Source organism: Salmo salar, chromosome 10 (assembly GCF_965601325.2).
Source record: "Salmo salar chromosome 10, fSalSal1, whole genome shotgun sequence".
Taxonomy (NCBI): domain Eukaryota; kingdom Metazoa; phylum Chordata; class Actinopteri; order Salmoniformes; family Salmonidae; genus Salmo; species Salmo salar.
In genome coordinates, this window is record NC_138300.1 from 11,634,736 (window position 1) to 11,661,106 (window position 26,371).

The window sequence follows — 26,371 nt, forward strand, 5'->3', positions numbered from 1 at the left end:
TAGAGGAAGAATGAGATGAGATGGGGCGGCTATATCATAAATTTAATGTAGGAGGGGAGGGAAAATGGTTTAACAACGACTTTCAGATTTCCAAAGGATATTGTGATGTCGCTGGGGGTGGTCTGGTTTTTATTAAGACGCTTATGTCTGGGGGTCCTTGATTTGAACCACGGAGGTACGCTATTGACATTGTGAATTTATTCTATGTTTAGGGGTATGGGTGTCATAAGTGAAGCTTAGGTGAGGTAATTTTATGGGTTGCTACATCCCTGTAATCATACGGTAGTAGAGGTATTGCCCATTGTCTGAGAAGCAGATCGTTGTGTAGCTATGTCGACAGCCCAGGTATTGTATTTGCCTCACAACAAGTGTACAGATTGTGGGTGAAATAAGCTCAATTACCATCCTCGTCGGTGCGGCAGAGCAGGGGTTCGCTCTCTGGGCCCGGCCCGATTTCGGTGAAGGCGGCCAAGGTGACACGGTACTGGGTCCACTTCTCCAGCTTCTGCAGCAGCACCTGCCCGACCCTGGGCGGCACGGCCGGCTCCTCCATGGGTTCTCCGGCACCGCCGCCTCCACCCTCTACCGAGGCTCCCACCACCTGGTAGCGCACTAGGTACCCCGCCAGGGCGCCATTCTGGCTCTCCACAGGCGGGGGGCGCCAACTTACCAGTAGGGTGGTGGAGCTGGAGCTGCTGCACTTAATGTCTTGAGGGGGGGCTGAGGGCTCTGGTCAGGTGGGAGGATAGGGAGGAAGGGGGGAGGAGGAGGCGGAGGAGGAGGAGGAGGAGGGGAGGAAGGGGGAAAGGGGTGAAAAACAAAAAACAAAAAGATGGGAGAGATAAAGAAAATGATAAAAGGAAAAACCCAACTCAAAAGGAGACTTGAACTGACAAGAATGTTAACACAAAACAGAAACACTGACTCGTCAGGCAAATGTAAACGTAAAAGGTGTAAGGAGGACTGGACGACACAGCGTGCGTAATAATGAAGCAAAATGGACGCCTCTCGTGAGATACAGGGCCAGTTCTTTTGATAGCTGGGACTATGTCACGGACTCACAGAATTATATTTCCAGACATGTGCACAGTGGTCTGTAACACCAAGGGGTCTGTCAGGGTCTGTCAGTTATCAGCCCGTGTGTGATACCACGGAAGCTATCTGATGTTAGCCTGTCCAGGCCTGCACTGCGCGCTACACACTCACACTATCGATTAAAGGATAAAAACCAGAGCCCCTCTATTTTTGCCAGCCTTACACTCCTCCTTAAACTGAAAGGTGTTGTGCTTCCAGTATGGGAGTTAGAGGAAGGGGGAGAAGTAGCAGAGTGGGTCTTTTTATTAATATTATTATTATTATTATATAAAAGCTATTCAACACAGTGGCTGGGTTTTTTGTGTGGAGCGCTCTTCCAAAACATATTAAAAACTACACATCTGTGAACTTCTAAATCAAAATGAAAGCCTATACGTTCTAATCTGCACAGAGCTCTTAGAACTCGTGCTCACCAAGTGAGTGTGCAAGGAGTGATAAAATGTTTCACTTCTCAACCCGCACCAGGCATTAGACGGATAAGAGAACATAGATGAGACCCTTTCTATTTAAGTCAAGATCCCCCTTTTTCTACCAACACTCCTCCGTGTGACTATAGTATAATATTCTTCACATCATTTGTGACAAGCCCAGTTCATTTTTACTATCTAATTCATCTGTAATAGTGGTGGACTAAGCTAAATGAAAAACGTGAATTCATAGAAAAGGGCATTCCACATTGTACAAATCTGTGATAAAAATGGAAATTAAGTCCACAGGAAAAACAAAATACAGTATGTTTTCATTCCAAACAAGCAAAAGCAAAACACAAATTGATACAAGCAACTGGAAAATGAATTTGATCTGTAACCGAGGTGACTCAAAAGAAAGAAAAGCGTTAGGGTCCAAAATGTCAAATCATAACAAACATGAAAAAACGGGCTATTGGGCAGAAAACGGAAAATAAGAACATTAAAACTTCAAAACACAAGTACAGTCTGCATTATACGTACCTGGCTTCCTTCAAATACTAACTTTTGAAGACCTTCTTACCACCAGCACCTGACTACAGATTGCGCTCACCCTGAGCCAGTGAGCTACAACCCTCTCCTTCCACATACTGTGTCCAAATAGAGACACGTCTTACCAAATTCAAACCCAGAAAACTGTGCTTTGTAGTTGGTCAAATTGGCCTGTTGAGATAGGTAGTTTCGGTCTGTTTTGGGTTGCTAAGAGTGAGAGAGTTGGCTCTGTGCTGTAGCCAGGACTGCATTATACTCTTGTATAACTTGGGCCGGAGGGAGGGTCCACAAGACTGAGGGATGGGAGCAGTTGGGGAAAACCTACATCCACTGGATTCTGTGTTTCTGCATTTGACCTTGGGAAAAGGACACAGTTCCTTTTTTTTTTTTTTTATCTTAACCGTTTGCTCAGAGAATCCCATTTCATAGCTTCCCCACTTTTACCGACGGGGCGTAGCCTGCCGCTAACTCTTAAACAATAAAAAAGAACACAGGCAGCACCAGCACCGAGACGGATGACTTGTGCTGCTGCATTCATTAAGGTTACTGCTGCGGTACCAACCGCACTGCCACTCTTGCTAACAGTGCGGCCGGAGAAGACAGGAGGCATTTACAATCAGTGGACAGTCTCAGTCAAAAGCTATAAGAACTAGAACTGACTGTTCTGGAACAGCTACAGTTTAGAACCTTTTCTGTGTCCAATGTGCTTATTTATTTGCGGTTTTAACGGATTTGAGCCTTTCAGCTTCTTCTCTCTCCATTCTTCCCCACAATAGATTGTATTTTGCAAACTCTCAGTGTCAAGAATGATCGCTCAGTGCTCAATCATGTGAAGACAGAAACTGTGGAATCTGTCAGGGTTTGAGCTATGGCGCCATGCAGACCCCTCACACCAGATGAACTTAAGACAGGCAAGGGGCACAGCCATGGGGTAAGCCTCGGCTCCCACAAAGCCCAGTGGTGGAGATTATGGACACTAGAACTATGACAGCAACAAAAGATGGAACTCTGGTAATGCTTCACTTTCAGTAGGTCTTTTGAAGCATCTTTTGAAAGCCTGTATGAATGCTATATGATTTCACATACAGTATCATTAGTCATGTCTGTGGAGATATCGCAACCATATTCTAAGTCTGTTATGATGTGAACGGAAGCTTAGAGGGAGATGTGTTTGGGTTGTTTTCTAGTGCTGGTAGAGGCTTTATAAATTACTTCAAACATGTACCTCTTTCAATAGCCCTGCTCGCAACACAAGCTGGTCCACAAGTCATTCGTCTGCGGCTAGTCACAAATCAAATTCACATTCAGTCAGGAGTGTAAGTACAAGATGCGTGCGCTGTGTTTTATTTTCACCGTCAATGTCGAATGTCAGAGTGGTATTTGTCATCATTACGGAATTAATCCGTCTCCAAGCCAAATGGCCGCGTTCGTACAAACATTCCAATAAATCTAAAAACCTTCAGCAATTACAGTAAGTGGTGGGCTAAACTGCTTGTTTGGCTAAATACAGGGATTTAGAATCAGCCATTTTAATTTGAGCGATAACACTCCACTGGGTGCTGGCAGCTTCAAGGTATAATCTAAATGTGTAACAAAGCCTGACAATCCAGAGGTCTCCCTATAGCTCATCGGCAAAGCGTAAAACTAATTCAGACGCTATGAAATGGGATTCTTATCTGACATCATTGGGCCCTTTACTCTCCCCTCTGCAAAAATCACGTAACACCCACCCCAGGGTCCTGCCTGCCCCCATTACCGTTCCTCTCGGCTGGGTAATGTTGAGGGAGATAGGGGGAGCTCCCGGTCCCGGTGTGTGGACCCTCCGCGGCCGCGTCTGAACGGTTGTCTCATAGGTATCTCAACCTCGTCTGACTGGGACAGCGTATCCCAGGGGGCCTTGCGTCTGAATGGGGGCCATTGCTGCCCACAGGACCAGTGTAGGAACATTTAACTCAATGGTGCCACATACATTTCTTTGTTACCTAGCCCAAAATAATTTGACTCAGATACACTTTAATTGATCTTCTTGGAGTCAGATATTGCAGATCTGAGATCAAATAAGTGACTTCTTGAAGCTAAGCTAAGGAGTCGGGCGAGAACTCTTTGGCTGTGGGTTTTCACTGGTCCTTAGTGGCAGAGCGGCCCCCATGACAATGGCCCCTGGTCACGCCACACTGACTGAAGACAAACTCCACACTCTGAGGACATTTGTACTGTACCAAAGAGAATAGACAGAAAGGAAACAAGGAGAAGATTGCCTTTTGTCTTTCACTTCACTTGGTTGGAAAAGAGGTCCAGTCTGCCGAGTAACGCAAGGGTAATTTGCAAGCTCAAATCTAGGCTTAAATGTTTTTCGGTACTATTTTATTTTGTGTCTCCCGTTCTAATGGTCTTTCCCTAACATGTCATTAGTGTTTAAACACATCTGAGAGTGTGAGTAGCAGGCACAGTCAAGCCACTGGTAAACAAGGTTTCCTCTTTTCCTCATTATACTGTAGCCTGCAAATGTGTGTGTGTGTGTGGCTTATGTATAGCGAGCAATCTCATGCTGCTCCAATGAGGTGTGTGTTTATAATGACAGTGTCTGGCAGTGGCGCACTACGGTAATTGGATTCTTAGAAGGGGGAGGAGGATGGAGATATGTATGAGGGCCAGCAATCTAGGGCGGGGCGGTCATGTGTCTCAAAGCAGTCTCCTAGAATCCCTTGGTTTGTTTTAATAAGGATGGAACTATGTGATGATTGGCTTTGCTTTTTTGCGATGGACACAGTATACTCTTTACTTTACTTGAAGTACCTCTCCGCTCTTTTACTGCCAAAGTAGAATACATTTGTTTTCTAGAAAGCCAGCACTTTAGGGTGTGTGTGTGTGTGTGGGGGGGGGGGGGGGGGGGGGTGGAAGTGTGTGTTTTTGTGCTACACGTCACACTCTAATAGTACACTCAGTTTTGCTGAGGTTTTTGCCACGAGGCAGGGAGTTTCAACTAACTCCACTCTTCACTGCACTGAAGATACTTGCCCTGAGCTAAACATGTCACAAGGACCTTAATCAACTCACTGAGCTGTCTGGAAGAGACATATACTCTCTATTCCCAAAATGTATGAGTAGCCAAACCACAGACATGTTGTATTAATATTTAACCATTTCACATATGGAGTCTTTTGGGACGAGTATAATGGAAATAGACTAAGTTACTGAAGTTTGAGTGGCTAAGTGGCAGGTCAAAGGGGTAATGGGAGGGGGGTCGTTGTTATGGGCTACGGCAGACTGGACCACCTGTGCCAAACAAACACTTACCTCAAAGGCATCCACAAGATCATGTTTTGTTTTGATGTTTTTGTGTTGTGGTGTGAAACACAGTTTTGATTTGACTGTCTGAGTTCGTAACCTTTCTGACCTCTTTGATGTGAAGCCATTGGCTTTTTCTGACACCTACTTCAGAAGGGATGGCTGGCTGTACACGAGCAGCCATTGACTAAGAGAAGTGACTGATGTCCCTGGACTCTAACAACAGAGCTCAACGGGTTGAAAAAAGGAGACCCTCAGCACAAGCAGGAAGCTGAAATAGACCCCAGGAGATACTTACTCTAATTAAATGGATAAGGTTTGGAAATGTTATCACTAAGTGGTGTATGTTGTAGCTGGTGTGGTGGCTGCAGTTGACTTCACATTAGAATCCATTCGCCAGCAAAAATGTGGCAAGCTGCTTCCTGATGTAATGTGAGCTGTATGCTTAAAAAAAAAAAAAACAAATCTGACTAAAAATGTATTAAATTGACTCGACAAAACAGGAGGAAGGAAACAAAGTAAGCAAGGTGATGTCAAGCCATTCCAAGGAGAGATTTTGTTCCATTTCAGACAAGGGTAACGTGACAGAGACAGCAATGGAAGGACAGACAGAGAGACAGAGAGAGAAAGAGAGAGAGAAAAAGAGAGAAAGAGAGAATGGAATGGCTGGAATGGTGTGAATGGAATGGTATCAAACGCATGGAAACCATGTGTTTGATGTGTTCGATACCATTCCATTTATTCTGTTCCAGCCATTACTATGAGCCTGTCCTCCACAATTAAGGTGCAACCAGCCACCTGTGACATACATACATATACAGGCGGAAATACCCACACACATACTTGAAGACACAGTGACAGAGATGGAGTTGACTGTGCATATATAGGTAGGGTCATGCCTGGTGTAGCCGTTGATCAAGGATGCAGTTACAGAATCTCAATAGCACCCCCAGGGGATAGGAGGGAGTATTGCATGCAACTGGTGCCCTATAAGTGATTCAGCAGCGCTGTCTGCGTAGCTATCCAAACCACAACCAACATAAATGTGAAGTGGTTCTCCCAAAGCCCTTTACCCCCAACAAGGGGCACGGCTAACAAGTTGCACTGGTAAAAACAGAAAATGTGTTAAAGGAGGTCTCCTCCCACTACCATGGCTTTCCGATGGCCAACCCCAGTCAAAGTTCTTCATTGTAAACCCCTTAGGAATCAGACAGAGGACAAAACAGCTCCAATCTATTCTCAAATTAATTACTGAAATGATAATGGAATTGTGTGGGCTATGATTACATGGATGCTGTATGATTAATACACTCATTTGACTAGGCTAGGGAATCCACATATTTGAGCAATGCTCATTGATCTGTACAATTTACCTATATTAACTTACTACCCTGCAGAAATGCCCAAATTGCACAAAGGCTGCCCTGATCCATCCACAATGTAAGCAAATCCAGATACATTGTCTGAGTTCTTTGGAGATAAAGACTTAAACCTCAACACATAACTCATATCTAAATCTTTGAACACAGTATGTAACCCCTAAGGAAGTCTGGAGACTTACAGGAGATTGTACATGTAATATCCTAACAGCTTCACATTCCTCAACCAGCATTGAATATTTGTATTCCATCTTCTGCACCTACTAGGTACCATGATGTCATTTGTTTGGGACTATTTTTAGCAAGCAGCTTTTAAATTATTTAGATGTGTTCCTGGCATCTGGGGAAAACATGTACAGGCCACTCCTGAGTTGACCGGCTGGAATTCATTTGCAAGGTGAGGCTGCTCAGGAACAGTAAAGGCTTGCGATTGGATGGTTTTGCAGCCTGTCTTCAGATTCCTACACCCACCCATCTACACCCTCCCTCTCCCCTGTCTATTGACGGTTCAGCAGAAAGCCATGGCAGTCACTGGGAAGTTAGACATTTTTTATGTCTCAGTCACATGGGTTAAAGTGCACTTGCTGTTGACAAAGGAAAACCAACTGCAAAACCAAAGAAACTGCAAAACGTTGTCTGTCCACATTGACCGGTTTGTTTGACAATGTAGGATAAACTGCATCATAGTTAGCACCATGACATACAGTTTAAACCCAGGTTAGAAAATAATCAAATCAAAAGGTAAAAAGCGGTTAAAAGCCATAAACGACTGTGAATACAGTACTCACAACCTTTTGCATTACCGAACACAACCCTATCCTCCAGAAGAACAGAATATCGTACAGAGTGTATGTCATGTTCATGAGGCAAACATAAAGTTATTGTTGTCAGGTTGAAGTCTTTGGGAGAAAACATCATTGGTCATTCACAAAGCATTAAATCACATGTTTTCAAAAGATGACCTAGATAGTATTGAATCAAGAAAGACATTGCAAACTGAATCAGCTTTGAACCCTGAGTATGGCCTCATAAAACACATTCACAGTTCAAAGGTGATGAGAACTTCGACATCAAGGCAATAACAGATAGGCTTCCTTTAATTCCATGGTTCTAGCCTGGAGCCAGGAAGAGAGTTCATGTCCTCACAAAATATCTGCATGATTAAAGGTCCCCAGAAGACACAAACACATTGTTAACCTCTGCACCACAGAATCCTACCATCCGCCCACACCCCACACAGAGTACATGGAAAAGAGAGCAAAAGGGCTACATACTGGCTTGCAAGGTTTTCTGGGATATTTCGTTGGTGAAGGCTCCAATGCCTTTGTTGGAAATGGCGGCCAGAGAGAAGTAGTACTCTGTATTTGCTCGCAGACCCTCAACGACGTATGAGGCAGTGGGGCCAAAGGTTATGGTCACCTGTTGGTGGAGAACAGAGGGAGTGAGGCGTGCCTTTGACGGAAATTAAATATCACTTCAGTTTACTGTACCTTATGTTTGTTCCTTTTTTAACCTTGTTTGACCACCTTTCCTCAGATAGGGTGTTCAAGAGTACTTAAAGGCAAAGGCTTGGTCAACAATCTTCCCATAGCTTTAAACAATGGACAACAATATCTTACCTGGCTGCCAAAACTGCCCTCTTTGTACCGAAGCTCAAAGTTGATGATTCCCTCCTTCTCAAAGGCAGGTTCCCAGGTCAACTCGATGCTTGTGTCGGACACAGCGCCAACCTGGAACTTTGTTGGCTGTCCGGGGACTAAGATAGTCAAAGATACATTTAATTAGTGACAGTGATCATTGCAGTGAACCTTCTTTCCTTTCTACAGTACAGGATCGTAATGGATCACTTGTGGTATGCATTCATCCCTAGTGAGAGCACACGGACATGTTGATAGGAAGGGTTGAACCCAGAACCCTAACCTCCTTGCAGCACTTTGACGTGGATGGGGTCGGAGAAGGGCCCATCGCCCACCGATGTAAAGGCCAGGACACGGATGGTGTAGGTCTCAGACGCCACCAGGCTCTGGATGGTGGTGATGATGCTATCCTGGACATTATGGATCTGCCATAGGCTCATGAGCTGGGACGGGTCCATGGTGTAGTACACCCGGTACCCTTTGATCTGCCCGTTGGGCTCCTCAGGCTCGTCCCAGCGGACCATCATGGTGTTCTGGGAGATGATCCGGGCCTGGATGTTGCGGGGCGGACTGGCCGGGGCTTGTTCCCCGGTACGGGTCTCCACCGGCTCACTGGGGGGGCCCTGGCCGATCGTGTTGAAGGCCGAAACACGGATCTCATACTCTGTGTTGGGGTAAAGGCCTCCGATGCTGTATCGCGTGGTGGTGATGCCGTCCATGGTCTCAAACTTGCTGTCAGGAGACTTGGCGCGGTACTGGATGATGTAATAGGACACAGGGTCCGGGTTGCCCGAGTCCCAGGTGATGGTGACGCTGGTAGCCGTGGTCTCGGTCACCATGGGGATGCCTGGGGGCTTGGGCAGGGCTGTGGGGGTCAGGTGGGGAGGGAGGGGTGAAGAGGCACTTTTAGATGCAAACATATAATTATCATAAAGATGACACCTCATAACACATCTCCATGCTGGTTTTGCCCGACCATAGCAGTAGTAGTAGTAGCCTAGATGAATCCCTGTGCCCCCTCTTACACTTGACTGTGATCTGTGCGACCGCCTCGATGATGCCCAGACTGCTCATGGCCACACATGTGTAGTTTGCCGACTCTCGCACGCTGTTGAGCTCCAGAACGTTCCGGCCCACCGGCATCTCATCCTCCGGCGTCAGGTCCTCTGAGTTGAGCATCCATTTGACGTAGGGCATGGGCGACCCTACCGCCACGCAGGTGATGTTCACACTGCCACCTGGCATGATCTCGTGACTGGTCGGCGGGATGGAAAAGCGAGGGGGCACGCGCCGGACTGGGAGGGGGAAGGAGGGAGGGAAGAGGTGGAGGGAGGGAGTCAAAAAGAGAGAGAAAAAGAGGTAACAAGACCGGCCGATGAAAATTGACCCTTTCAACGGCATCCGTTACATCAACAGAGATCCACACGGTGCATGACAACTAAATCAACTAAATCTAGTACGTTTTTCTAGTACATACTTTCCAAAGTAACAAAAAAATACTAAACTAACAAGAACTGCTTCAACAACAATATAGATTGACATTAAAGCAACGATTCATAGCAACAAGGTTCCATTTACCAAAATTTGACCCATCACGGCACAATTAAAGACACAAAAATCTATTATGAGTTTCTCATCTTTGAAAACTGAACTACTGACAGAATATGCATCTACAACGTGGAGTTAACACCCATGAAGACAGAGTATAATATTTGAGGGAGTACTGTATGATCGATGCCATACAGTAAACAGGAACTTCCTGTCCTCACAGCCACTCACAGCAAACCAGGAAGTTGGCCATTATAGGAAGAATAAAGGAAGATCTCAATTGCATAGTCCTCTCATCCTCTCTCCTTGTCTCCTTCTCAAAACCCATAGGATGAGAAAGCCAGAGCTCTCTCCACGCTGACCTTCTCCTCCAATGGGTTATGAGAAGGAGACAAGGAAAGTGGAGAGAGGATGCGAGGAGTATGCAATTGAGATCTTCCCTAAGACATTTCTCCCATTGTGTTTATTCTATGGATAGAGTGATTATAGTTCGAGTTGGGGCCTCATGCACCTGATTGATAAACAGGCTCGTGCTGTTAGTCCTAATGGTACCTGCTAGCTATGGCTAATGATGAGAAACTTTAATCAGATTTTTGTGTTTTAGGGTAGATCCACTGGACAAAGCCTTTTTAAGATCTGACACGGTTCCATTGATAGATGCAACTATCAGTCCCACAGACAGCATGCATAATAGATTGAGGTAAACCAAGGATTAAATGATAAGTAACAAAACCAGATATAAAATTGAGATAAAATGCATTGAGGAATATAACTTAAGGTTCGCTAGCATGCCCAGACAAAGACGATTGGAGAGGAAAAGAGAAATATCAGATATAGGATAAAGCACGCGCAAGGAATAGAGACAGAGGAGAGAGACAAAAAGAGAGAAGGGAGGGGTGGGAGGAGGGAGGGGGGAAACCCACTTCAATGCTGTGTAAGCTTCATTTTTTTTTTTTTTTTTTTTTTTTTGCCAATGTGACCTAATGTGACAGTTGGCACATTGTCACATCGCAGTCCCGGCAGAAGTAACACAAAATAAATATAGAGAGGAACAGGTAGTGTGTTTATAAGAGGACATAAAGAGATAGCTGTAGAACTTGTAGCTAGAGAGGAACTATCACAGATAGTAAAAGAAGTCAAGAAACAAACCGACAGGAGGTAGAGGAAGAGCTGGAGAAAGGTACAGTACAATGGACGTCTAGGATGGGAGAGAATTGGCTGTAGGTTGAATGGTCAGAGGAAGTTGATCATGGGATTGAGAGAGGGGAGAGGGTTGAGTTGGGTAATAGTTTGGGTTTATGTGAGTATGCATAGTATATCTACATGTTTGTGATATGTGTGATGTAATGCTATGTGTATGTGTGTGCGTGACAGACACACTGTGTATGAGGCTATGGGACTCAGGTCGAGAGGGAGAGCGAGAGAGAGAGACGTAAAAAAAAATGTGGTGAATATGTAAGGGGTGAGACTCAGACTTAGAGACAGACAGACAGACAGACAGACGGAGAGGACAAGGAGACGGGACACGAGGCAGAACGGAACAGACCCAAGCAGCAAGACAGCAGACTGAAGGGACAGACAGACAAGACACTGATGGGCACAAGGACGTACTGTATTCAGAGGGAGGGGAGAGGGTAGGGGAAGGTAGGAGGGGAGAGGGGCGGAAGTGGGATAGAGTAAGGAGACTGTGATTCTGGCCAAAGTAAACAAAAACATTGCTCAAAGTGGGTTCAAGTTCTCGCACACTGGGGCTTCAAATCAGAGATTCAACTGCCCCCCCCATCCCCCAGCTTGTTGCCAACAAAACCAGGGGTGCACAAAGGTTAGGGGGGGAAGATGGGGCATAGAGGAAAAATGGCATTTCAAACACACCGTGTCGATCCAAATGGGATTCATTCAATAGTAATATTGGATAACCTTGGTTGTTTTTTCACGAGGGAGAGCACCAATCAGTTTACAGCACACTCCTTCTAAAATGATTACCTGTTTGTGTACACTACCGAGTGTGCATATCAATAAAGTAACTCTGGGCTGGGATCTATAATACATAAACCAAGCTGGTGCACAAAGAGACATCCAAGAAATGTTAATCTCTACTACCTTTTACTAGAATCTGAACTACGGAATCAACCACATTTGATTGGTCACAGAATCGTGGAGGTGTTTCGCCTTTTACTGTATGTGTAAAATGACTACTAAAGCATTTATTCACATGACTTGTTCTGATTGGGTTGAAGATGAATGGTGACCTTCTATGGTCCCCATTGGCCGATAATCATATTATCTTATACACCCACACCACTGCTCTCCCGGAGTACCTTACAAAATACCTCTAATTCACTGACAATGTCAATTGTTCCAGTTACTATCTCAGAATGTCACAATCCAACCTTGAGGCTCTATTCAGGCTCTATAGCAAAATGGTAACTCAAATTGCATCATGTCAAAAAGACACCAAATAAACCATAACACCTTTGAACTTTGTAGACCCATTTTAGATAAACAACTATTTCCAGAATCGGCTTCTATTTCCAAAAACGAAAAGAAACTGGGCACCATATTCACAAGAAGTGACAATCGCAATGCTAGTAAAACGGTGACATGACATAATTTATTTCATAACAGGTCATGACTGAATCACAACCAACCCTCCATTTATATCAACGAATAGAACTTTGTTAATAGGCAGGAGGGTGTAGTTTCAACATCTTTCAGATGTTACAACAATCAGACATGTCAGAACAATGTCATATCTGTTATCATTTTTGTCATGATCCCTGTCCTGTCCTGTTATGGTAGGTATGTCGTCACTCTTATGGCAGTCGTTTTGTAGCGCACTTCGAGTAAAGTATTCAACCAAAAAGGCCATAGCCTTATTCTAATCCCTCCCCAAAAAGTGCTTATTGAAGAACAAAGGTGAAAGGGCAACCCATTCCTCACACGGACATGCATGGTTGTGACTATGGCATGAGTAACAGACAACAGTCAGGCATCCTTCCATCCACCAGGTCCGACACAAGAGAACCAGTACAGTCCAACCATGTCAACCAAGCCCATCCAAGCATGCCATTCCCAATCTAGCATGGTGTGGAGACACATACACACAAAATCAAAGAAAGGAAATCCAACTTACAATCCACAAAACCAGTCTTAATAGCATACACAATATCACAGTATGCATGTGTGTTCCTCAAGGCTCTGTATCAAGACCATTGGATGTTTTGGAACTTGTGTTTTGGGGGGGTTCAAGGCAAATAGAGGACTTACGGACACTTTTATATTTGACTTACATAGATCAAATTCCAAACACTTGAATATCAAAGAAGTCTATTTTTAAGGGAAGTCCAATCAGGTTGAATTGTATGGACATTCGAATAAGAGAATACCAGTTTTGGTTTTGACAGTGCTGTTCTCTCCCTTGGGGCGAGGGTCAGCCAATGGACCGGGAGCATTGGTGGTTGAGTGAATGAGGCTTTAACAGAGGAAAAATATCTAACCCTTCACCTTTGGCTACCTGCACTTCGAAGGCCCTACTGATTTCTGTAATATAAATCTCCACCCTGGAAAAAAATGGTATACCAACCTCCATTAAAATCTTTCAAGCATGCGTCAAAGGAACAATCTAACTCCTAACCCTATGCATTTATGTAGCCTTCTGATCAATTCTACCATCAGAATATCTGTTTGAACAGAGCATCATTAGTTGACAATAAACGCAGCTTCGTTAAATCCTATTCATCTTGAGATGGGTAGGGTGACAGTGGCAGAGGAATTGGGAGCTGGGCCCCTCAGTATGCTGTTACTGGTCGACATTTGTATCTCTAGCCAATGCCTCACCCACTACCATTACCTTGATATAGTACTGTATACGAAATAATGAAGGTATAGAGTGGAGTACATGTATTTATCATGCACCTGGCTCTGTGAGCTCTACCGAGCAGACAAGAGTGTTTGATGTGGTGAGTGCTGCTCTTTCTTTGCGATGCTACCCTTTAGAAACGCAAACCCAGCTAAAAAAGAATCCCAATTGCATTGACACGTCTCCTCATTCACAAAGACCAGGAGCCCAACCGGCCCATATAGAATGGAGAGAATAATAGACCACTCATTTTGACTCAGTAACAAATATATAATCCTATTTAAAGCCCCAATGTGGAGAGAAAGACAACTCAAAGGTCTTACAGTGGACGAAGGTGAAGAAGCAGTCAAGAGAGAACGCCAGAGTACTGCGGTAACTCTAAGTGGGTGGTACGTGGAAGGAGTTCAGTGCCAAAACGGAGGTCAGTTGAAGGCGGACATTATCGGCCATTTTGGTGAGGCAGTCTGTCCTGCCCCAAAATGAAGGGGTAAGCCAAAATAATGTGCAGCCTTTAGTGTCACCTTGAAGCTGAGATTACACCCTCTTGGTGCCTGAGGACACAGGCATGATATGGAGATCCTTTAGTTACACTCGTGGAGTGAGGCCGAGCACATTTACATAGAAACCACAGGGGCCGCCCATATTAACACACCTTGGCTGTGGCAATGCTAAATAGTCTCTATGGGTGGCTCATCAAAATGGATATTATTACATAAGGTATACTGACAGAAATCCTGGCTGGATATCTGATAATAGCAAACAGTAGGCTCAGAAGATTGTATAGTGCCTCACTTTTCCATCGTCTTACAGGTAGACAAGCAGCCAAACGATTCTGCAGATATGTCTCAGCTTTGTGGTGAATTAGTCAGATTGAAAAAATTATATACATTTTGTCCAAATTGAGAGTAAATTGATCCCTGTTTTGTGACAAAAAAGATGCATTTCTTAATTCATACAGGGCTCCAAGGATACAGATATGTGCGGTTTTGAGGGGGCCTGTCATCTCCAGGACTCCTTCAAACAAACATCTACTTAGCAATGGCTGGCTTCCACTTTGGCCAGCGAGAAAATAAGGTGTAATCTAGCTTTCTTTCCCAACAGTTACACACAAATGCACAGCAGGACATGCAAGCACATTCAAAACAAGGCAGGCATCATAGTAGGGGTGCAAACATTCACATGCAGTCATCACAGCACAGCACAGTCTTCCTGCATCACTGACAATGTGGATAAAGTTTTTATTATATTTCTCCAGACAGTAATTACAGACCTACTACAATAATATATATATATATATAGAGAGAGATATCAATATAGGTCTGCAAAAAAATCTACCGAAATGTAATCGTTGCCCAAGTCTTCTGGGCTCACTTGTTAAGTTTCCTTCGTTGGGATCATGTCATGTTTTAAGGACTCTATTGTGGGAGGACAATAATGGGAGGATATCAAGCCGGCGGTATGCAAGGCTTCAATTGGTACAATTGCTAATAGAGTGTCTTTTTATCATTAATTGGTGCAAGGTACAGTGGGAGCCGACAAACCCCTCATTTGTGTCGGCGACGAGTGAGGGCTCAAAAGAGATGATTATGTACATTTGCCTAATGAACTGTCTCGCTGAACGGCGTTAAGACGGAGGATTTCAAAGGGAGTATTGGCTTAGTTGAGTCTAAAGAGAGACGGGCAAGGAGAGAGGAGACACAAAAGAGACCACACATGTTGAGAGCAGCAGCAGTGTGTGGGTCGACTATTGTGAGATGTCATTAACACTCAACTGCAACTTGGTGGTTCCACTGCCCATATTGGTGTTAGGATATGTTACAGTGTGTCATTAAGCTAGTACAGGACCAGGTCCATGGGTGAATACACGGGCGAATACAACTACAAAACTAAGAACTAAAGCCAATAACCAAGTCCATTGAGACATGGCAGGGGCGATGCGTTTCATTATTTATTCTTCCGCTTTTGCGTTGGCGAGGGTACAGGCAAAGGGGTGAACCTGTGTCTCTCTTAGGCAGCCTACATGCTCGGCCCGCATGGGCACACATGCCCAGGGGAGAGTGCAGCTCTCCACTCTGCGTCAATTATTAAAGGGACTATTTTGTCGCAGTTGGAATGCAACACGGCTCTGGACATGCTTTCGCAGACCCAGAGCAGGGCCACTTTCACCAATATACAGAGCTCATATTCTTGGACCTAATCCTCAGGAGATCCATAAAGAGAGAGAAATTATCATAGCTCTCAGAGGAGTTAGATACGGGAAGTCGTGAGCAAGTCTGCGATCTTTTCTGCCTGAATGAGTGATACGCCTGATAGAACAAACTTGTTGAACCTCATGTAATTCCGTCGCCCAAAACCCGGCTTTTGCCCAAAATCTATGTAATGTATTCACAAGCGCTCTGGAGCCGTGCAAGTTTACTGCAGTGGGTGACATGGGATTTAATACAGATCTGGATCTGATTCAGCTTAATATCTGCTGCTCCAAAACTAGCACACACCAACAGTAACACATTATGCTGAAAACTCCTTCGAAAGCTGATAGATGGAAAGCTAGATTCAAGACACTCAATTTAGAAGCAGTGAACGAATGGTGCTCGCACTGGTCTGCAATTAATTTGGCGCCTTCTTCTCACCATTAGACCAGGATTATAAAGCAAACGCATCAAAAAACAAACCGCTCCGTATTTGTTTTTGTCCAATTTGAGAACCTTCATTACCCGCCTTGCATCAATCTGAAAATCAATTCAGACATGCAATGTCGAAAAGGCGACTGAATTAATAATAAAGCTGAGTTTGATTGAGTCTGCCGACTGCTGAAGGACAACGACAGTCAGCCAACGAACCAATCGTGTCTGATTGCCGCCATTGGAAAATAAAAAACACCTCTGCACCCGTGCAAGAGTCATTATATTGATATTGATCTTCTTGATACTGTAAAATGCAAAATCTCCACTGAACCCAATCTAGACCAATCAGGTTTGATGTATTCATAATGGATTACTTTAAACATGATGACAGGAACACTGGCTGTATACACACATTATTTTATCTAGCATTAAAATTCATGTAGGGACTCAAGAAGCAGCAGCTTTACTGAGGAAAAAACTAACAACCACAAACAAAAGAACCACGAATAACACATACATTTTAAGGAAAGGAAAGTTCAAAAACAGAACAAAACTAAGGAACAAACACGACACTAACACCACTACACAAAACGACTAACTAAAAGAAGAAGCCAACTAAGGTCTCAATTAGGTAAACAGTGGGTGGGTAACAGAAGAAGTAGAGAGAAACAAACTAACAAAAAACACAGGAATGAATGCAGAAAGAAAAGAAAACGCCCAAAGGAATTCTGTTCAGGCATGCAAGCGTAGTTACATTCTCCCATCATGCATCAGGCCCTGTTATTTCCAAGTGCTGGGTTTCCATGAGAAACAAGTGCAAGAAAGCTTTCAGAGCAGAAGCAATACCAAAGGATGCAAACGAGAAAAGGCCCCACAATGCAAACTTAAAAGTAAGGAAACAAAACCCGAACTAAGCGGGTTTCTTTTAATCATTTCTTCTTTTGAATAAAGAATAAAGAAAATTGTCCTTCATAAGTATTTAGCATTTTTGATACAAATTGTTTAGGATTTCATCAAATTAGTAATGAATCGAGCTTTGTAATAGATAAATATAGTTTTCAACATGTTTTTTTTTTATGTGGGTAAAAAAAGTAAAAAAGAAAAAACACACCAACCTTCTCGAAGCTCTGAGGGATGTAAAGGGGTTGATGCAGAACACAATGACATGAGGAGAAGAGAAAAATAGGGGAAACACAGAGAGAGTAAAAAAAGCCACCTCAAGGCGTTTAGCTGCAGCTACATTTCTAGTATTAGGTTTTCCCTCGGCTCTCTGTCTCTGCTATCAGTGACATCCGTCTTTAAGAAACTTGCCTGGCCCCTTAAATAAGCTTTAACCCAAAACAATCAGATTCACCCCCAGTGGCCGCGCTGTCGTCTGTTAGGAAAAATGGGCCGCCACTGGAGTAAAATCAAGCGTATCATCATTATCAAAATTCACAAGCTCCTTAGCCACCTAGAGAGCTCCCATGGTGGCCGAATTTGCTTTCATTAGAGAACGAAACAAAATAAAGAGAAAATAAAAAAATAAAAACCAAAGTAAAAAAGAAAATAACCGATAGAAGGACACAGTTTGTGCTCAAATTAGCAGCTACAGTATTAAGATATTTACTTCAACCAGGTGGTTGGTTATGAGCAAGCCAAAAAGTGACATTTTGACATGGCTTGATTTTTGGATGGTCTGTGGCTAAAGTCTTAGAATCAAGTACTGTATACTAGGGTAATGTTCATTTGAGGTTTGATCCCTACTGGAGCTGCTAATTTCAAGTGCAATTTGATTTGTGAACAAAACATACTAGTCAACATCAAATTTTAGAATTGAATGACAAATTAAAACCAAAAAGAGACAATCGAGACAATCTAGGCATAGCTTGTGCCACTGGATACAGATCATATGTAGAGACCATCCTAAAAGGTGCTGATGCTTCTGGGGATTGCACCAGTTACTGGAACTAAACTTGGTCTGAGGACATGATATATATTTTGACTATAGAACTCTTTGCATTCAGATTCTAAGATTACAAAATGTTGCCAATTGTTTTCTGTTTATTACATCGATGGAGCTCTTCACTTAGATTGCCGTGGGTCTTTTATTCTGTCACACAGGACATAAGCGTGGAGGTCAATTGCTTGACTCAGAGTGCCACAGCATCACATATAGACTGTATGGGAACTGGAGATGGACCTCTACTAGAGGAACGGTATTATTGCTTTAGGATTTTTAACTCCCTGGTAAGCAGCTCCTTCCGAGGGCATGATAATAACAACAATAATGAAACGGCAGCTCCCTGACCCATTTTATAATGTAAGAGCAGTGAATTATTTAGTGGGAACAAAGTTATTTGGTACACAGCGGGTACAAACTGAGCAGATATGTGAGGCATCTTTTTTAAATATGCACAAACTAAATAATACATGCCTAAAAATGCATCTGCCTCAATTTATTAAAGCTGCCTCACAAGGGATTCATTATCGTTTAGCATTAGTGGTAGGGAGTAACTTTTGTCTTCATCGCCTGTTTTGTAAGAAAATGAAATGTTAACTCAGATTGATTGTTCTTCATATTTTCACAATTTCAGAATATAGCACCTAAATTACATATTTTAAGACAAAACCCCAAAATAGTAAAGTCGTAATACTAGCAATGGATGTTTCTACTTTAGTGGTGCTGTAGGCATTGCCTTAGTTTATTTTACAGCAGTTCAAACCTTTTTTCCCAATCTGAAAGGAAGAATGGGGTTAAAAATGTTGATTGGTTTGCAGTAGGCTTTGCCACCCAATCAAAATCAGACTTACCGTCATATTCCTGTGACTTAAAATCGATTCAGAAACATTCCTTGGACACTCACTTTAAGACCATTAACTTAGAGAATGACATGGGCGTTTTACAGTAAACAGAGTTAAAAGCATACTACAACTATCGCCCACTTACTTGAATAATTACTGACCACATACTTTGTCATCATAAAAGCCTACATTTTGTATATCTGCTTCTTTAGGGTATTTGGGGCTTTCAGAAAGGGGAGCATATCAAGATTAAAAGACACCAATTTGAATTGAGCATTATAACAGGGAGGAGGGTTACTTCGTGGGACACAGTTCAACACTCTTCACTGCAAGTTAAATTAGCATTTATGAGGAACAATACTGGTATCAATGCCACAAGGATTATGTAAATATATCAGATTTTTCTTGCAAATACTGTATGATACACAATAGTGCCTCATTCAAAGTTAAGAAATTGTACTGTCCCCCTTGGTCACGATTTCTTAAAATTGGACTTCCTAGTGCACTTAGACTGAGCTGCCCTCTGGCAGCCATTTCCGTCAAAGTAGTAGAAGGTGTTCTGGCCTCCGGCGCCTTGTTGCACCCTACCTCGCACATATAGGTTAGCAGGGGATGAGTAGCGCACGCCTTCCACGTTAGACGCCACGCACTCGTACTTCCCCTGGTCCGTCTCCTCGCTGTTCTCAATCTGAAGGGCACCTGGGAAAGACAACACCCGACAAAGACAAAGAGAGAGAGACAGAGAGAAAGAGAGAGAGAGAGAAGAAGAGGGAGGAGAAGAAAATGATTAGTAAATCCATAATGGCAGGAGAGTCAAAAACCTTCTTAATGGAAAGTATCCCTCATAAATTTCTCAAGCCCGTTTCGTTGAAAATGGTTCTCTCCTTAACACTAATGCATACTGCCTTCCACTAGCCTCGCTAACCCACGAAAAATGAAATAATTAAATTGGTGAACTGAATAAGTCAAACTAAATTTGCTGTTAAATGTGTATGGAAAAGATCCTGGTACATGTTTTTCTCCTCAAACATCCATGAGTGCCAGTGGTGCCAGTGGCGTGATAGACAAAACGTAGACGCTGAGAGGTTACGATTGAATGGGGATGGACAGATCACCCTTCACATAGCACTCACTGAGGGAGTGTGTGTGTGCGTGTGTGTGTGGGGGGGGGTCATGGGAAGATCTCCAGACATACGATTCATCAGTTCATGTCCAAAATGAGCAACTCTGAAGCACTCTAATTAGTGCAGCATATCCATCCCCACTGCAGCCCCACAGAGTGAATGATTGCTAACAGTGAGATAATTCATTGTGTATGTCCGCATCCGTGGCTCCAGGGACACCTTCTTCAACCTCAGAACATGCCAGGTAGAGATGACAAACAAACCCCAGGTTCATGTTCAAGTCTCCACGTGCAAGTCTCAATATGGGTTACAGACGAGTAAGACCGGCATTAGCTAACAAAGTAAACAGTGTGGAGAATGAAATAGTTTGAAGACAGGAGGTGAAACAATGGGTGTCAGATCATTCCTCGTTAACGCTCGACGACGGCTACTCCTGATGATATCATTAGGACTTCGGTCTGGCTCGGCCTGCTGACAGATTGCCGTCCCTGCCTCCCTGACAAACAGCACCGGCGCTCGTTAGCGTTTAGCTAAGGCACATCAATATGCCACTGTGCCTGGGCTCCTTTGTCAGATACCCCACCACTTAAAAAAAATAAGTAATTCAGATATACCACTGCAGAAAGCTAACATGTTAAGGTCCCCCTAACACTCGGGTCTAAATAGGTCCCTATAATTAAGCAATAACGCCCGAGGATGTGTGGTACATGGCCAATATACCATGGCCAAGGGCTGTTCTTATGCACGACACAATGCGGAGTGCATGGATACAGCCCTTAGCCGTGGTATATTGACCATATACCACAAACCCCCGAGGTGCCTTATTGCTATTATAAACTAGTTACCAAAGTAATTAGAGCAGTAAAAATATATGTTTTGTCATACCCATGTCAGCCAATCAGTATTCAGGGCTCGGAACACCCAGTTTATAACGAACCATATACAGTACATTCAGAAAGTATTCAGACCCCTTCACCTTTTCCTATTTTGTTACATTGCAGCCTTATTCTAAAATGGATTGAATACTTTTTCCCCCTCATCAATTTACACACAATACCCCATAATGACAAAGCGAAATCAGTTTTTTTTTTATATTATAAAAAACAGAAATACCTTATTTACATCAGTATTCAGACCCTTTGATATGAGACTCAAATTTGAGCTCAGGTGCATCCTGGTTCCATTGATTATCCTTGAGATGTTTCTACAACTTGGAGTCTACCTGTGGTAAATTCAATTGATTGGACATGATTTGGAAAGGCACACGCCTGTCTATATAAGGTCCCAGAGTTGACAGTGCACATCAGAGCAAAAAATAAGCCATGAGGTCTAAGGATGGCACAGATCTGGGGAAGGGTACCAACAAATGTCTGCAGCATTGAAGGTCCCCATGAAAAGAGTGGAAGAAGTTTGAAACCACCAAGTATCTTACTAGCGCTGGCTGCCTGGCCAAACTGAGAAATCGGGGGAGAAGGACAGAGCTTCAGAGTTCCTCTGTGGAGATGAGAGCACCTCCCAGAAGGACCACCTCTGCAGCACTCCACCAATCAGGCCTTTATGGTAGAGTGGCCAGACGGAAGCAACTCCTCAGTAAAAGGGACATGACAGCCCGCTTGGAGTTTGCCAAAAGGCACCTAAAGGACTCTCAGACCATGAGAAACAAGATCTGATCTGATGAAACCAAGATTGAACTCTTTGGCCTGAATGCCAAGCGTCACGTCTGGAGGAAACCTTGTACCATCCCTATGGTGAAGCATGGTGGTGGCAGCATCATGCTGTGGGGATCTTTTTCAGTGGCAGGGACTGGGGGACTAGTCAGGAACGAGGGAAAGATGAACAGAGCAAAGTACAGAGAGATCCTTGATGAAAACCTGCTCCAGAGTGATCAGGACCTCAGACTGGGGCAAATGTTAACCTTCCAACAGGACAACGACCCTAAGCACACAAACAAGACAACGCAGGAGTGGCTTAGGGACAAGTCTCTGAATGTCCTTGAATGGCCCAGCCAGAGCCCGGACTTGAACCCGATCTAACATCTCTGGAGAGACCGGAAAATAGCTGTGCAGCGACGCTCCCCATCCAACCTGATAGAGCTTGAGAGGATCTGCAGAAAAGAATGGGAGAAACTCCCCAAATACAGGTGTGCCAAGATTGTAGCGTCATACCCAAGAAGACTCGAGACTGTAATCGCTGCCAAAGGTGCTTTAACAAAGTACTGAGTAAAGGGTCTGAATATTTATGTAAATGTGATCTCAATTTTGTTATTTTTTATAAATGAGCAAAAAATTCTAAAAACTGTTTTTGCTTTGTCATTATGAGGTATTGTGTGTAGATTGATGAGGGTCGTAACGTAACAAAATGTGGAAAAAGTCAAGGGGTCTGAATACTTTCCGAATGCACTGTGTTATGTTACTACCTTTACTCTGACTGCCTGCCTCAATTTCCATGTACAGTATGATCTCTAGCTAAGAGTCTGTGCAAAATAGAGAGACATAGACTCTGAAACTTGACCCATTTAGAATTCTCTTATTTTCTCTATTTTTTTTCTTATTTTCTCTCTTTCAGATCATCCCATCCCCAATGGGGAGTCCTATCTGGCATGGTGAACACATACGGCAAACTGAAACCGTCTACCTGCAAGAACACAGGTGGTGTTTTTTCTGTGTGTAGGGGACCTGATTTGGATCTGTTTGATGTGCGGTTGGCGCAGCGAGTGCCAGAGTCACGGCAGGCGGGCTGGAGCGTGTTCAGAGGCCTCCTCAGTTGGACGGCAGGGAGGCCCAGTGAATAAGAACCATGTGAAGTCTGACTCTGGGCAGAGACAGTTCCAGAAATGTCTGTTGGCCGAGCTGAATTCTGAAATCTTTAAGCTGATTGAAGGCCGGTGACAGAAATTTTAATGCCTCCATAAAGTACTGGGGATAAATAAACAAAAAGGCCTGGGTGTTTACGAAGAGAGCAAGCCCTTCTCTCCCTTCCTGTGACCATAGATCTTCGGTTGGCCCCTCTTGCCATGGGAATGCTTTAACACCTTGACACTGGCTATTATTTATCTGTTTCTATATTTATTTGAGTTCCTGAACCAAAATGAATAGAACTAAAAGCAGTTTCTAACCAATACCTACAGATGCCAACTGAAACATTTATTCTTAACCTTTTCCTAGCAGACACAAACAATCAATAACACTGATGTCGGCATCTATGTTTCCGTCCAATTGGTGACAGATTTTCATGCAAATATTCTCACACCACATAAAAACAATATGCACATTTTCCCACCAGAGATGTGTTCCATCAAATTGACTTGTGCGTGATGACGTAATGCACATAAAAATAACATTTGCAGTTAAATTGCAATGTACCGAATAAAAAAAAGTTTAATGGGTTTCCATCGCATTTTCAACTCTACTGATGGTTTTGTCACAAGAATGTTGCGTTATATAGCGAATGTGCCCACTCTGGCATTGCCAAGTGCGCTCTAGCGAACAGCTCGCATATACAGTGCAGGTATAGCCTACATCAGGGTTCCCCAACTGGTGGCCCGTGGGCCGAATCTAGTTGATGATCCCTGGGCTACATGAAGAGATTATTATGGGAGTCATAGTGGGAGGATTACAAAACATGTCATCGCGTAACTCCGAATGTATATAAATATTTACGCATAAAAGAATTTACGATGCCATTTCTCCCATAACTAACTTTACAGACACAAAAAGATCGCACCTTGTGTAGCGTATTTGATTTTGAGGAACATTTGGAAAGTTTACCGACAGATTTGCACTTTCCATCAGTCCTGTCGTGACAATTTTTATCCAACATGTAGTTTGCTTGCATAAAAATTTGGATGGAAACCTGATTATTGATTGTTTGTGTAAAACCTCACTGATTCAAAGTGAGAGAATCTCAAGATGACTACATAAACAGCCGAGCCAAATTAATTATACACTAATTAAAACCAACGAGAGGCTCCTGTGGAATGAGCTTTTCAATCAAGGAGCGACTTTGAGTGAGTGTTTGTGTTTTATCTGTGCTTCACTATTTTAGGTAATTCCTTTCTAAGAGCCATCAGCTGGTTCTAGGGTACCCACTGACTTCATTACATAATTGCAGCCATTATTTCAAAGTACATCTCAGGAGTACAGAGAGTTCTTAAGCTGGGAAGAGCAGGCAAAAATCACCATTTTATTCTATTTCAAGTCGCTTTCTCCCTCGATCTGTCAGTCTCTTTATCGTCAAATCGCTTCCTGGAACAGAGCTGGCAAAGTAATTAATGGTTTCCCATTGCATTGGTGCTATAGATTTCATATCCGTGTATGTCTGCTCGAATTGTGTCTGCCTGTGTCATAGAACGTAATTCTTGTATACAATGGCTATAATTTCTGTTCAAACTCATTTGCATTAATTAATTCACTGTGCTCAAGAACTCTCTCTCTCTCTCTCTCTCTCTCTCTCTCTCTCTATGCCTCCCCCTTCATCTAATACATAGCTAATTCTGCATTTTTGACCAAGCAGTCCCTGGCCAACTGAGGGTACCATCTTTAAAGACAACAGGCCCTAAAGCTCTTTTAACATGCTGGAATCCAAACAAAATGTCTTTGATGTTCCTTCTCTCGAAATCCTCTCCACCAACTCACCCCCTCTCTCTTTCCCCCTTCTCTTTCATTTTTGTATGACTATTTTCCATGTATTTTGCATAATTCCACTCCTAGTTCCCTGGCAGCACCCTGACAGCCTGTAGCTTTCCAGAGCGTGCATGGCCATTGGCGTTACTTGTCATTTTTTTGTGTCTTAAAAAAAAAACAGCACGAAAATAATAACACCGGAAAAATTATCTTGCGCCAGCAAGTGGCAATGTGCACAAAGCTCCACACGGCCACACAATGGGGACTTATAGATAGAGACCAGCCGTATGTCTTTTAGATAAACAGCAATTTACAGCAACACTAGCACAATGGCCCTCGAAACACGTCAATAAAGTTCTCTCTCCGCAGGACATGCGGCACGCCACGAACCCTCTCCAGCTGTGAAGTCTTATCACAAGCACAACAATAACGACAATAATAAAGACTTCCGGGCGCACGTCTATTTTGTTTTATCTCATTAGGGAAAAGGACATGCTTGCCATACCACACATCTAATGGGCCATGTTTATGGCTGATTAGTCAGTGAATAGTGACTAGCCCATCACAGCTGGACTAGTTATAATTGAGCTAGCTAGTTCTCAACGAGCCAACTAGTCAAAACTAGAGGCAATGAGATATCCACAACTATGTAATATCGATACTACTACAGTGCCCTTGGGGATAGAGAGAAAAGAGGGAGGCTCCTATTCCCAAATAACCCCAAATAGCCAGGCTCATCCACAAGGACGTCCCTTTCAAGACAGGTCTATCTCAACTACCCTCTATCAACTCCCTTCAGACAACCACCTCCACCCCCACCATATCATCATCATCACCAGAGAAGATGTTGTCAATGGGGGTCTTAGGCAGCCATGACGGCTCTAGCTCCCCTGGTTAACAGCAGATGTAGGCTGATCTGATGCAGAGTGTCGAGGAAGGCAGTTGTGATAATGAGAGGCCTGCCAAGGCGTGCGCCACACAAATACACGGCAGGCTATTAGGAGTGGGTGGCGATGACGAAGGAGAGAGAGATGGGGGGAAGAGAAAGAGAGGCAGGGTAAGGGAGGGGAGGGGTCTGGCACAGACAGATGATTAATTCCAGAAAGTGCCCGCGGCCACAGGCTGCCCACCCCATTGCCTCCGTGCGCAGGCTTGGCCATGTGTACCCACCCAGTCCCATTTGTGTAATTCAATTAGTGCGGGCTGGCAGGCCCTGATTGATTTGTTTAGGAGATCAACAAGATGGCTGGCTGTGGTTTAACACCCACTGCAGAACTTGTCCAGGCCTGCGGGTGGCGCAGGAGAGATAATCTGTATTTTTCATCTCTCCTTGCATGCGTTCTCCTTTTTTTCTTCTCCAATTCTTCTCATCTCCCTTCTCACTCTGCACTGGTACTCTCCACCTCTTCTTTTTTCTCTTTTCAACTCCCTTCTCTCTCATCTGCTTTTTTC

At 43.7% G+C, this 26,371-nt stretch overlaps 1 protein-coding gene across 15 annotated transcripts in view; it reads right to left on the reverse strand.

Annotated features, from left to right (window-relative positions):
* The window catches only part of LOC106613507 (receptor-type tyrosine-protein phosphatase S), a 283,006-nt gene that overhangs the window by 74,767 nt on the left and 181,868 nt on the right, over positions 1-26,371 (reverse strand). For 12 of the 15 annotated variants that reach the window (XM_082956707.1, XM_082956706.1, XM_082956708.1 and 9 more), the window contains 6 exons: positions 19,762-19,872; positions 9,384-9,653; positions 8,642-9,223; positions 8,341-8,477; positions 7,996-8,140; positions 403-729 (listed from right to left, as the gene is read on the reverse strand). In XM_082956707.1, the coding sequence (XP_082812833.1) occupies positions 403-729; positions 7,996-8,140; positions 8,341-8,477; positions 8,642-9,223; positions 9,384-9,653; positions 19,762-19,872 (1,572 nt within the window). The remainder of the gene's footprint in view (positions 1-402; positions 730-7,995; positions 8,141-8,340; positions 8,478-8,641; positions 9,224-9,383; positions 9,654-19,761; positions 19,873-26,371) is intronic. The other 3 variants (XM_082956711.1, XM_082956713.1, XM_082956714.1) reach the window with 1 other exon arrangement.